Below are 14,127 nucleotides of genomic sequence, written 5' to 3'. Positions count from 1 at the left end.
ACAACAATTCCACCTTTTGTGTGATTTAAAATATATTTGTCTGTACAAACAATCTGTTATTAATATTTTGTCATTATTATTATAATCATGAGACCAATCAGCCAGACACGGCACACAGGCACACTTTGTCCACATCTCGGGAACCGTTGCGCATGATGGGGATTATAACATGGACGAGCCGCTGTTGTGCGCTCGTTTTTAAAAATGAAGCTGTGAGAGTGAAACTAGTAAACACCTGTCGAGTCTGGACTTTACAGTAAACTGCCCAAAGAGTTGAAATCCGTCAGTGTGCGCTCAACTAATGCCTGAGAGCGTGGCAGCGAGTGGAGGTGCAGACAGCTTCTCTTCACAATCAGACGCAGAACAAGAGCAAACTGCACAGATCTGCAGAACTTCATGGGCGTGTTTGCGCTTGAATATCATCAGTGCAATTTGCTTTGTGAATCAGACCACGAGACAGAGCAGATAGTGGGTGCAAATGATGCGCAATTTATGGAGCTATCAGCGGCCGTAATTAATTCTTAGTGAACTCCCCCCTCAGTCTGTTTTTGGGTGTATACCAGAGGGAAAAAACATTTCTACAGCTATTTATCAATTTATAGTTATTTCAGCATTAGCATTTAAAACACCTTCAAAACAAACTCAAATTACAGCCTACCATGTGTTTCCGCCATGTCCAGTTTACAATCCTGCTAGCTACCGGTGCTGTAGCTAGCGGTAGCTGGCAGTCACGGTATCGTTGTCTGTTGTGAGGGTGGCGGCTGCAATGGCGAGTTAGTTAAAACAGCAGTGTGGCATATCATAAATAGGAGGCGTCGTAGCGGCTAGGACCCGGAAACAGATCAATGTGGAGGTGTGATGTCACCACATAACAACCAGATAGCTCCATCGTCTGGGTAAAATACCAGAATACAATAACACACCTCTCTCTGCATTTTATTCTGGTATATTGGTTGCACCGGTATGTAGGATATAGCCCACTTTTTAGAAAACAATGTATTAAATGTGCGTGTTATACACTAAATTATACGGTACTATATAGAAAGTCATCTTTAAACTGGTAATATAGAGGCTGGTATTTTAGACTTCAAAAAACCAACTCCTCAAAGCACAGTATAACACACACACACACACACATCAGCCTGTAAGTAACAGATACATGCAGCTCTGTACCTCTGACCGGTGGCCATGATGGGGACCCTCCACCCTTTGATCTGGCTCAGCTCCGTGTCAGACACCTCGATCTGCAGGGGGAGCCGGGGGATCCACACGTTGAGCTCCAGCTGAGCGCTCAGGTACCCGTGGGTGAAGTTCACCATCATCCTCACCTTGCCCTTCATCTCTTTGCCATTCACAAAAACGTAGTCGCACCTGTCTGACACCTGCGAGAGAGGAGAGAGGGAGGGATTAAGACAGGCCGAATTAAAGCTGAGCTCTCCTGACGGCTGCAGCAGATGACTACACAGTGAATCACAGAGTGCAACATACTGTACTGCACTGTAGGCCGGGGCCCTCCAAGTTGATTATAAGGCTTTACACTCCCGGGCTCTGCACTGATACAGTATTGCTGTAACTACTTTGAACAAGATGAAAGGTCCTCTATCTGCTCCACGCTCAGGAAGAGGAGGGAGGAGGGCAGAAAGGACATCTTTGAACCTGAGGGAAAACAGGTCGTGCTCTGCTCCTCTATTATAGTTCTGCCTACAGCTATAAGACGAGCCAACAGATGGCAACAAGTAAGAAGAGAGCAGTTGTCTCTTGATAAAATGACCAAATTCAAAGCCATCTGTTTCATAAATTGCTTTACCAATAGAGTGGGCCAATTTTGCTGCGGTAGAAAGAAGCAAGTCCTTGTTGCTTCGGCTCTGTCTCTTTGAAGCCTCCCCTATGCTTCTATGCTTCTGTGTCCAGAATCCTGTCTTCTGCTCTGTCTTTAAAAGCCTTGTGTTATTGCCGTGGAAGCAGTATGAACACACATTATACGCAGACACACAAAACGCTACAGAGGTCTCAGAAGGGACAATGAAGACACACGCTGATCAAGGTATTTAATCAGTACGTCTTAAACAGAGACACCCTGTTTTTGGGCACTTTGTCAGTCCTATTGATCCCATCATATAGCGCACTACCATCGCTGCAACCAGATGGAATTAGATGGGCTGGGGAAATGTCTTTTTTTTCAACATCCAAGTTATTTCTCCACAGCGAGATAAAACCATAAACAGCCATTCATCACGAGGCCGCGGCAGGATATCCTCTGTGACTAGGGAGAAATCTTTGTGTGTGACAGATTCTATAGCTTTGTGGGAGCTCCTTCCATTTCACATCACGTCCTAAGCGAAGCCAGCAGCAGACTTTCTGTGGAAACTAAATTTGGCTGGTTTGGAGAAAAAAAAACAAGGAGCAGATATTGAGCGGATTTGCTGCATTGATTTTTCACTCAGTACCGTGGACTGTGTGCTGGAACTTGTGGTATTCTTAGAGGAACAGGGTGAAGCTGCACACAACTATCATGGATTTTAGATAATCACATTTTTATAGACACTGTGTTCACTTGTTTGGGTGCAACTGTAACAAACAGTGTAGATAAATAACTATAATGCAGATATATACAGTGTACGGACAATTGAATACAGCAATTTATCTTAGTCTTCTTAAGCACGTTTGACCTTGATTCATTCTCTCAATCTCACATTTCTATGATAAGTATTTGTTCACTTTTTATGTAAGGAAATGTGTGCGTTTCCAAAAAGAGGATAATTAAATGTTTGGTCATATTTGGGAAAACAGCAGCTACATATACCTCGAGCCTCTGAATGTTTTTCTATTCCTTTCACTTTTTTCTTGCAGACGTTGGAATCTAACATCTATGAGACAGTGGTAATGAGAGACCACTTTATCTTCTCCTTTTCCAACGACTCCACATCGCATTGATTATGTGCCACGAGTGATTTAAGACATTTGTTCCTTTAAAGAGCAGCTCCAGTCATGTTTTAAGACGTATAAAATGCTCTGCTTGAAATAATAAATTGTGCCTGATTTTTCTCTGCAAAATACGTTTAATTACGTAGTGAAAATCCTCCTAAGGCATCTCCTCCTTCTCCCTCATTAAAAACTCGACTCTACTTAGGCCCACTATGCAAATTGCTCCATCACGAAAACAAAACACGTCTCTGCCATCGTTTAGTGGCAACTTGTTGAAACTTAGCTAGCTTGAAATGTAGTAATTAGTAGTAGTAACGTTAACGTTTTGTTTGCGTTATTTCTTCTGCTGAGTCATCATCACCTGCTTCGCCTGTGTGTGTCACATTTACAGGAAAGGAGGTTAAGCTAGTGTTTGCTGCTTTTCTTTCTTGCGCCCAGGTGTGCTTATGGACCAAACACTCAAAACTCACAGTCCTGTGACCTTAGCAATTCTATTATTACCTAGTTACCATGTAACAATTTCATCGAGCAGACGCTTTTGTCCAAAGCAACGTACATCTGAGAGTTAATACAACACAAACAAGGGTTAAGACAGGAGGTCGACGAACGCCATCAATATCAGCATCATCATGAGTATCCTAATCAAAATTGACAACATTCTCAGCATCATCACCATCAATAGCAGCAATATCATTGAGTGCAGAGGTATTCATGACAGAGCTGGGTCTTTAGACGGGGGTCGTTTTAGCTCAGTGGTGAAATCGTGCATTCCATTTACAGAGGCTCAGTCCTTGATGCGACGGCCCCGGGTTCGACTCCCATCCCCGGCCCTCTGCTGCGTGTCATCCCCGCTCTCTCTTCCCTTGTTTCCGACACTATCCACACTCCTCTCCCCCGAATAAAGGCATAAAAGGCCCCAAAAAATAATCTTTATAAAATGGAAAGGGACTCTGCGGACTGAATGGAGTTTGGAGAGAGTCTAGTTAGCGACTTAGGGCCCTGTTGTGATGGGAGTACCTTTCATTGGCAGAGCGTAGTGGGCGGGAGAGAGTGTAGACCTGGGTGAGGGCATTCAGGTAGGCAGGAGCCATTTTTGTTCCTGTTTTGTAAGCGAGCAACAGGGTTTCTCATTTGATGTGAGCGGCGACTGGGAGCCAGTGGAGGGATATGAACAGTGGAGTGACGTGTGGCTGTTTTGGGTTGACTGAAGACGAGTCGTGCTGCATTATGGATCGTCTGCAGAGGTTTGAATGTGCATGCAGGGAGGCCTGCCAGTAGGGAGTTGCAGTTGTCAATGCGTGATATATAGTTAATTAAAGTTATATAATGTCAAATGATATTAGTGTCTGCCAACAAAATTATTGCACCTATTAGATTATAAGTAAAATTACACTGTTACCTAGAACCAAACATTCCTGCTGAACTTTAATTAGGAGCTCATGAGGATATTTCCTTTAACGTATGTGAACTTTAACTTTAAAAACTTTCTCAGTAGAGGCTGCCCTTTTTAGATGGTACAAAAAGCTCCTCTACAACATGGCACACTAACAAAAGCAGTGGACTTAGTGTCTGTACACCGGCCCAAGCACCACCTAAGAAGCCCTTTGAGAAAGCTGAAAAACAGGCTTCTGCCAGTCTTTCAAGGCTACAGCCAACCATCTGAGGACTTCTGTCAGAAGTGGGCAAATGTTTTTCAAGAGGATGCATACAGAAGAAGAGGATATACAGTATGTTCCATGTTATTAAAGCTACAGAGCATACATAGCAGTACCTCACTCGTGCACTTACATTGACGACACTGCAACGTAGCAGTGACTAACAGTTTCTTACTAAAGCTTTTGTACATCTCTACAAGGGCGGTGTTGCTCCGCTGGCTACATTCTGTCATGGAGCAGATTCGGCTTGGTCGGGGCGCCCAGCGCGCGAGTGTGTTTGAACTGATAAAGATGTCAGAGGAGTCCCTGCTCCTTATCAGCCCTCATTGTTCAGCTCTTTCTCTCTCGCTGCACTCAGTCCGCTGATAGTAAAGTGCCTCTGACAGCCCCTTCGTCTCCGACTTTTCTGTCCGCGCGAGCATTAGGTTTCAGGCGAGATAACACCTGACTGGGCTCCATATCTAACAGCGATATGAATGATCAATAATATGGATGTAGCTGACAGATATGTTTATCCTACCAGTGTTATTCTTCTTGCCACATTAACAAAAAAGCTCCAGGAAGTCAGTTTATCCGTATTTGTTGTGGGAAAAGTGTGTGTGGGGTTTATTAGCATGCAGCTCTGGGACAGTTTGTCCCATGACGGGCAAATTAACTGCCTGTTTGCATTTCTTTGATCTCTTTCCAAATAATCTAACCAGAAACAATTATGGAAAACATGTCATCTGACTTCCAGACACCCCGGCACATTACACCGACATGCTTACACCTTCCCGCTGTGCCGTATAATTGCCCGCCGTAGCTCCAAGTCAATACTTTAACATACAAAGACATCCTCAATTAATCAGCGGCCCCTTTAACCCCTCATCCGCCCTCCCTGCAGGATGTGTGCTGTGTCAGACCGAGGGTGGGACTGTCTCTGTGAATTACACCCTCCCCCGTCATTCTGATTCACAAAGTATCATAAACGTCCAGGAGGATCCACCGCCACATTAATCAGAAACATTAGGCGGCTAACGGGAGAATACTTACAGAGGACATTAAGGCTGTCTCTGGATCGAGCCCAGGAAATTAACAACTCAGCAGACAGATCGAAATCCGCGGCAGATATGAGCGATGGGAGAAAGGAGCATGAAGGTGGGGTGAGCCCGTCTCTGGCTTGTACACAGAGTTGGCTTGACAGGAGCAATTAAGCCGCTCAGGCTCCTTCTGCATAAGCTGCATCACTCACTTGAATGTGAGGAGAAGGTCTGTAAATATTCTAACAGCCCTGCTCGGTGGAAGCAGCGGTTAGAATAGCCCACTCACAGCACGACCTTGAGTAAGCACAGTTCATGGCTAACATGGAGACGGAGGATTTGTTCTGGAAACTCATTATACAAACCATAACTGTGCAGCTTGTTTGTGCCGCGGTAACCAAATACATGTTTTTCCTAATAGAAAGGGTCAGAGGTAAACTCTGAAATGTGCTGAATGCCAGAAAATAGAGGCATGAAGCTCCCAGAGAATGTTTGGCCCTCTTAAGGAAGCAGGCAGAAATAAGCTGAATTAAAATCACACACTTTAAATCGAGCAATGGAAGTTTTTATGGCCTCTTGAAGGCAGCTGAAATAAAATCTGAACACATATTTGACTAGTTGATTGCCCTGCGTGACCCACTTTTTGCATGTGCTTCTGTCCATACTTGTGCATACATGCTCTCTCTCTCTCTCTCTCTCTCTCTCTTTCTCTAGAGCAAACATATAAATATTATCAAATGAATATTCAGTGCCCTGACCTCTTTGATTACAGTCTGACACTTGAAATGACCCTTTCCCCAATCACAAGTGCGTAAGTGTGTGATAGAAACACTTCCAGGAATATTACAGATGAATGCAAATTGAAAATTAAGTGATTAAAAATCAAGAAATTAGATCTTTACTGCCACAGATTCCACTGAGGCAGAGAGCGAGGCAAACTACACCGATCAGCCATAACATTATGACCAACTGCCTAATATGGTGTTTGTCCCACTTTTGCCGCCAAAACAGCCCTGACCCGTCGAGGCATGGACTCCTCTAGACCTCTGAAGGTGTGCCGAGGTATCTGGCACTAAGACGTTAGCAGCAGATCCTTTAAGTCCTGTAAGTTGCGAGGTGGGGCCTCCATGGATCTGCCTTGTTTGTCCAGCACATCCAATGAGCCTTGGCCGCCCAGTACCCTGTCGCCAATTAATGGGTTTTCCTTCCTTGGACCACTTTTGGTAGGTACTGACTACTGCAGACGAGGAACACCCAACAAGAGCACAGAAGGATTACCGCATGGGCAAAGTGGGCACATGCCCAGGGCCCTGAGCCAATGGGGCTACAGCGCTGTCTCCGAGTGGCCTGGATGCTGTTGTAGCTCTGGTTGTGGGTTGTCCCATGCTATCATGCGACAAACTTCTTCTGCGTGGTAAGTATGTATAAGTAAGTAAAGCTTTATTTATAGAGCACTTTTTAAAACACCTTGTTACACAGTCCTTCACAAACACAGGGATCGAAACAAGTAAACAAAAAGCAAAATCACAAAATCAAACAAGGCAAATAACAAATTAGAGGAACAAACTTAAACACAAGAAAGGGATGGAGAGCTACAAGAAAGCCTGTCTATACAAATACGTTTTTAGCAACTTCTTGAAACTGTCCTAAAAGTGAGGGTACAAGGTGTACAAGGCCTCTTTGTGTTTGTATAGGGCCCGTGGCGAGTTTCTGTCCATGCACAAGAGCTGCAGTTTTGGAGATGCTCTGACCCTCGTCTAGCCATCACAATTTGGCCCTTGTTAAAATCGCTGACATTCTTATGCTTGCTTGCTTTTTCCAACACATCAACCTCAAGAAAGAAAATGTTCACTTTCTGGCTAACATATCCCACCCACTGACAGGTGCCATTGTAACTAGATAATTCACTTTACCTGTCAGTTGCCATAATGTATGTAGGCAACAAGTAGGTAATAATGTTATGGCTGATTGGTGTATTAGAGATCATATACTACAGTCAGGATTCCCACTGTCTTTTTAAAGCTTTTCTATCCCTGTGATCCACTCAGAGAAGTAATTTTGAAGTGTAATTGCTTTTTGAACATGTTGTACCAGCTTCCTGAGATGGGCTGAATGCTACAGATGTCGCCCAAAACCTAGGGAGGTCAATGAGTAATTGATCACCAGAGTTTCTAGCTCTGGGATAATAGTCGGCATCCAGTGATTGGGACTACGCGAGGCCGGGGTTGACTTGTTGCATCCCCTCACATCTGTCACAGTGCTGTTGGACTCATTCCATCTTTGTACCTGTTTACACCACCACATCTGTTGGTCTGTTTGCACTGTTTCAGGCTACATTTCAACCATTGATTTAAAGTCTCTTTTTTTCTCCTGGAGGTTTGGAGGAGCCCCGATTCATTTGGAATCATCTGGCTACACTGCTTCACTTTTAAATGTTTCAGGGTTTGAGGGGAAGTGCAGCGATGGGCCTAAACTACTGCTGAAACTGAACCCACACACACCGATCAGCCAACACAGTCCATATGCTGAACACGGCCCTATGCATCGGCCATAAACTGAACTTTATACAACCAGAAAGAAACTAGAGCCTTATTTCACCTCATGTCAGACAAAATATCTTAAGAGTAAGACAAATCTCCAAAGAGGTTTAAAGTAAACACATGTGACCTGAGGTACTTCTTCCAGATTCCCTCTTATTATTGCACAAGTGAGTAGCATCATTTAACTTGCAAACTGATTCATTATTCAGGCTTAATGTCAGACTGGGTTTACGTATCGCTAATTCCCCAGGTCAAAATTAGATAAATTAATCATGTTTACATACAGGATCGCAGGCTATGAGGACGAAAGAATGTCCCTGAGGGAGCATCTTTCTTAAACACTTATCTGAGCGGGAGATCTCAGAGCTGTGGCTTTTTTAAAACATGTCTGTCTGCAACTTAATGTACCTCTGCAACTCAGTTAACCATCCCTTAACTCGGCGTGAGGAAAAATAAATTGGATCCATGTGGCAAAATATCCTACTCTACTTTAGTGCACATTGTTTCATAACCCTCTTTCGGGTACATAACTTGAGCTTGTTTTTCTGCATCCTTTTTGATCATGACAGGTTCAAGCAGGAACCCAGCAGGGAGCTGTTTCTAGATAGAGCTGTAATCCAACCACAGACAATGTGACTGATTTTTCTCATTTTTTTTTTTTTCAGTGCAACTTTTTACAGATTGTTATGGAGTCATTGGGATTCTGCTGGGACGACTTCTTATTTTGTAGAGCGAAGCCACCGAAACCACGGCTCAACTTTAGAACACCGTAAGGGACGTTTCATTCTGATGCGCCTTGTGCCCCAGGTTTGAAAGGGGCTCTAAAAATAAAGGGACCTGTCAGCAGTCAGAGCTAATCAAACACCCACTTTCATGTTGTTTGCTGGTGTTTGTTTATGCTTTCTGGAGGATTTATATAGATGTGCTAAACATAGAAAATCTTTTCATCTATCTTTCGCAAAAGCTTTATTACTGTCTGCAAACCTTCTCGATACCCGAACAGTATCTGTCATTCGATGCACATATTTCTGTTCAAAGATTGACTTGATATTAACAAGCACTTGCAATTAAGTTTGTCTAACTAGCACTGACTCGCAGGTCGGGCGCCATTAAGCCATTGCAGAAGATGACACAACAACTAATTAAAAAAGCCAATTAAACCTCAGGCAGTGGAGTAATTGTAGAAATAGATTATGTAAATATGGCTCCACATAGATGTGATGATATTGTCTCTTCAGTGGAACAAAGAAGCTTTATTGGACATTTAAGTCACACGCTTTTTGTACGTCATGAAAAAAACACAAATTTTCAACCACAGCAAAGTGTAAAATTTTATTTTGTTTTGCAATATTTACATGTTTTTCTGTCTCAACTTAGGTTTTTATGTGAGGGATGTATTTTTAGCAGGTTTTTAGCGTGGCATGGAACCCCGTCAGGACGCGAACCTCGTCACGAACGCGAGTTCTGTCATCAACGTGCTCACTATACATGATCCCGCTTATTACACGGCTATTTACTTACGAAATCAATTATTTTACAACAAAATATTAGATATTGGACATTTTTATTACAATTAAAATTAAAATTTTATAAATTTAAAAATGATTAAGTTTTCCATTTAAAAATAGTCTGTTACTCTCACAGTTAGAGCTTCGTCCATAGCAACAGTTAACTCTGCAGCCTTCTTAATATGAGCTAACCAGGCTAATATTCCTCACATTAATATGAGCTAAGCTAGCTGTTATTCCTCACATTAATATGAGCTAAGCTAGCTGTTATTCCTCACATTAATATGAGCTAAGCTAGCCGTTATTATTCACATTAAATGAAACATTTCCACTGATGGTGAAGTAAGACACGGTGAACCGGACCACAGGAATCAGCACAGCATCTGATTGAGGTTTTCTGTTTCCTCCCTGTCAGTCTGTTGACATTTTCTTTTCCATTCACCGTCTTTAAACACCGCCATATCCCGTACTGTGTTTTGTTTAATGTTTACTTCATGTGGCGTCTTCAGTTTTGTTGATCTCTCTGTCATCGCCTACAGTTTTTGCATCGTTTAACCTTTATTGCTTTCTCTCCGCTGTGTTCGTATCTTCTTTTTTTTTCCTTCTTTCGGGGGATTTATGTGATTACAGTTAGTCCTCCGGATTGTGTGATTAGAGCCGCATACCTAGCAACGGTCTGTTATCGAGAAATAGCAAACCTCGGAATACTGTAATTAACCAATCAGAATCAAGGATTTAACAGTCGTGTAATAAACACAAATATCATCTTACTGACCTTGACCACATCTTCGTCTGTAGAGCGACACCTGACAGCGTCAGAGACATCAGTAACGGAGGCGTCAATTCCAATGGTCACCACCTTTACTGGGACTGCCACAGTCTTCCCCGTCAGCACGGCCGTGTTCAAAATCTCAGAGTCCTGGAGGCAGAATAAAGAGAAAGAGAGCTCAGCACAGCCATGGTCGCAGGCCTGGCACGTCCATAATCTACCTAGTAACAGAGTGCCAGTAATTACAAGCTCAGAAAGAACAGAAAAAGAGAAAGTAACAAGTAGTTTTGAAAATGACCTGAAATGGCTTCACACAATCAATGACAAATTAGTGATTCTGCTGTGAAATCAGGACCACTGCTGGTTGGACAGCTGATGACTGACGGGGGGTTTAAGCAGCTATAAACATACGCTTTTGTCATTTAATTGGATTGTGCATGACCCACTGTTCATGTACAATCTAGTTCTATCTTTCCTTGGTGTTTTCAGTTTATAAAGGTGTGTTTTTTCTTCCATTAATTTTTCAGTAGCTACTGTTGAGTTTGCAAACAGGTTTCTAAATATGAAATTAACCACGTCTGTGTGGCTGTTTTAATTACTGTGCATATAATTATTAGGATGAAAACATTCCCTTCACTGCCACGCTCCTCAGCCAGCTAATTGATGAAAGTAATTAGCATAACATTGTGGTTGGCTGGTCACCAAAATTACCGATGGGCTGATAACATTCAGATTTTACGTGATTATCGACAGGAGACAAATGAAAAGCTGCAGGAATTATATTTCCTGTTAGAAAATTATCCGTGCTCTATTACACGAGCATTCTTCTATGAATCATTTGCCTCTCTGCTCAGACACATCATCAGTAATGTAACATGGAGTCACTGAGTGTTTCTGTTGCCAGGCTTGATCCAGCTTTAATTCATGAAGTCCTGGATCCCCAGCAATTTGAAGGCCCTCTTTAGAGTCTCCGTGGTGGTTGTGATTACCTTCCACTTGTGCATGTGTAATTGCCTCATATGAGCCCTGAAAGGAGACGTCTGAAACCCTGGCTTGTTTGGAATACATGGTTCGTAGTGAAAGTTATTCCTACCATGTTATTTCTTTCAGCTGGATAATTGCCTCTTTTTTTCTTGGCTTCCTAAAAGTTCAAGCAAACTTAAAGCAGTCCTCTCCACAGAGGTCAGACGGGCTGAAAGGGCAATGTAGATTCAGGGTCATAAATTAATGACTATTATATTGATTTTTCTCATATGCAAAGTGCAGTAAACAACAAAAAAACAAGCAATACCAGGGAAAATGCGGTCACAGAAAATGCAAAAAAAGGTCATAAAAAGTAGCAAAATAATTAAAGCAAAATAACCGAGACCTGACCTACACAGTTGAGGGGAAGGGTTTACCTTTTCAGGCTAACGTAAACTGCTGCAAACAGAGGAAATGGTTGTGATGCAGCTCTGTAACTGAAAAATGCTCTGCAAGAACCTACACGACAACAAAATACAGATACTGCACTCTGCATTTGGATTATCTTCAATGCAACATGAGGAGAAAATACAATGTCCATCAACAAACCCTGCTCTGTTTAGGGATGGGCATTTCACTCAAAAATGCTATTTGACTTTTATTTGAAAATTGACCTCCTTTTCGTTTATTTTTTCAAACGAGTTCTACACAGAAGTCTTTGGCGGCTGCAGAAGTCTGCATATATCTCCGGTTCCAAATCTCACAGCGCCAAACCTGCTTTACCTGCCACTAACGCTTTCTTCTTCGTTGTTTAACGGCGGTTAGCAAACAGCTACAGCCACCGTCTGACGGTAGTTCCGCATTGCAACCGTGCACGGGTAAAAACAATGGGAAAAATATATTTTAAGATGAGATAATAGTTGCTTGAACTTTTCGATTTTTTAAAATAAATTAATGAGTATTCTTAATTCATGACCCATCCCTAGCTCTGTCACATTCTATGTCCAAAAAAATACTATAGTTTTAATCATTTACTTTTCGTGGTTGATAGGGATTAGCTATATTCCTCTGTGTTGCTGTCTGTGTACTACTATTACAGTCAAATCAATGAAATACACTCATTTAGCCACCAAATCATATGAATTTCACTCAAGTCTAATACTGACACTGATACAGTGAGCTAACTTTAGCTGGAGTTTAGCTGTTTGTTTTTCCTTAGTCATGACGGGATTTAGCTAGTTTAGCTTCTGCTGAGGCTACCCGCTAGCTAGCTTCAGAACCCAACAGGCAGAGGAGTAATGCTGTGCCCTATTATTGTATAAAATTAAAGGTAGGACTTTAACTTCCAGGACTTAGTCAGTAACCTCCTGTGTAAATTAGCACTTACAGGCCACTAGCTTTAACTAGGCTCAGTGTAAAATGCCCCACTGCTTTAATTTGCCCCTGAACTGTAGGTACGTTTAGTGACCTGGGCGGTCTAGACAGTCTTGGTTCTTTAAGTTTGATGGCACAGCTTCATCACACTGAACATAAATCTTAACCTTTCATTAAACATACACACACACACACACACACACACACACACACACACACACACACACACACACACACACACCAGAATTGTCAGAGGGGATAATTGGGGCCAATTACGTTAAGTTTGAGGTAACTTTTGCTCTCTAAAGTCACCCATACACATTGAATTGCCTCTCCCGCTCATTCAGACTAAAGAAATTACGCTTCATTTACAGAAATGAAACCTGGGCAGAACATTAAATAGCTGCCATCGAAGTGAATTTCTCTATACTAGTTCTATACAATGAATATAGCTAGAGCTTGCTATTAAGGAACTGAAAGGAATTAAGTTAATCGTACAGCATAACAAAAAGTATCCTTTTGTAAGCTGTTTTCATTCTGCTATAGGGATGGTCTCACACAAAAGCCCTCCTCTGATTTCCTTAATTTCAACGGGCAGGAACCCCAAGACACCTCTTTTTTTTTTACCCTTCATTAAACTTTCCCCAGCACCAAAGACATTTCAGGGCTATGCTTTTGAGGGAGCTGCCATTATTTACTTTTTAACAGAGAAATCCAACCGCAGAGAGACGCCTGTTGAATTAAAATGTCACATTCATTTAGAGCTATATTGACAAGCGCAGACAGGACTGGTCTACAGTGTCTGACTTCTTGTCATTGTATTCATGTGTATATCACTGTCACCTTGGAGGTACACGGGATTTGTTCACTGCCATGTTAACTGGGTTTCTAAAGACCCCGTGTGTTTGTGAGCTTGTGAATGAGAGGCATTCAAAGAAAGAGAAAAGCAGGATTAAGTTTGGTTGAAAGGAGCCTGGTCGTTTGTAAGCATCAATTACCGAGACCATTCGGCTCCAGAGTGAAATGATTATTAGTTGAGCCAAGAGATACCAATGAATCACAAAAAAACACTTAATCTTCAAATGGCTTTTCATTACAATTTTATAGACTGTGACAGTGTTATATAGCAATATAAACCCCTCTCTACCCGTGCCGCTGACTTTGATTCAATTCCCCTTAAAAATCGAGAGTTGCTGTAAATTAATTCTGTGTCTGCTGGGATTCCTCCATTTCCAGAGGGTCATCTATAATACATGATGGGGTAAATGGTTGGGACCTGGTGAAAGCGGAGGCTAATGCAGCTGGAGATGACCCAGCAGGCTGAGAGCTGCAGAGAGCGAGGCCTGGCAGTAATAAGCCACAGCGGGATCTCAC

At 42.4% G+C, this 14,127-nt stretch overlaps 1 protein-coding gene across 1 annotated transcript in view; it reads right to left on the bottom strand.

The window, feature by feature from the left end:
• LOC138610152 (transmembrane protein 132C) overlaps positions 1-14,127 on the bottom strand; it is a 178,482-nt gene that overhangs the window by 16,319 nt on the left and 148,036 nt on the right. The window contains exons 5-6 of the mRNA XM_069682860.1: positions 10,423-10,566; positions 1,174-1,382 (exon numbers count right to left, since the gene is read on the bottom strand). Coding sequence (XP_069538961.1) covers positions 1,174-1,382; positions 10,423-10,566 — 353 coding nt within the window. The remainder of the gene's footprint in view (positions 1-1,173; positions 1,383-10,422; positions 10,567-14,127) is intronic.

The sequence above is a fragment of the Semicossyphus pulcher genome, unplaced genomic scaffold, assembly GCF_022749685.1.
Source record: "Semicossyphus pulcher isolate SPU_LCO1_2020_fin unplaced genomic scaffold, fSemPul1.0.p SCAF_6, whole genome shotgun sequence".
NCBI lineage: Eukaryota > Metazoa > Chordata > Actinopteri > Labriformes > Labridae > Semicossyphus > Semicossyphus pulcher.
This window is presented reverse-complemented; position numbering and strand designations above follow the sequence as displayed.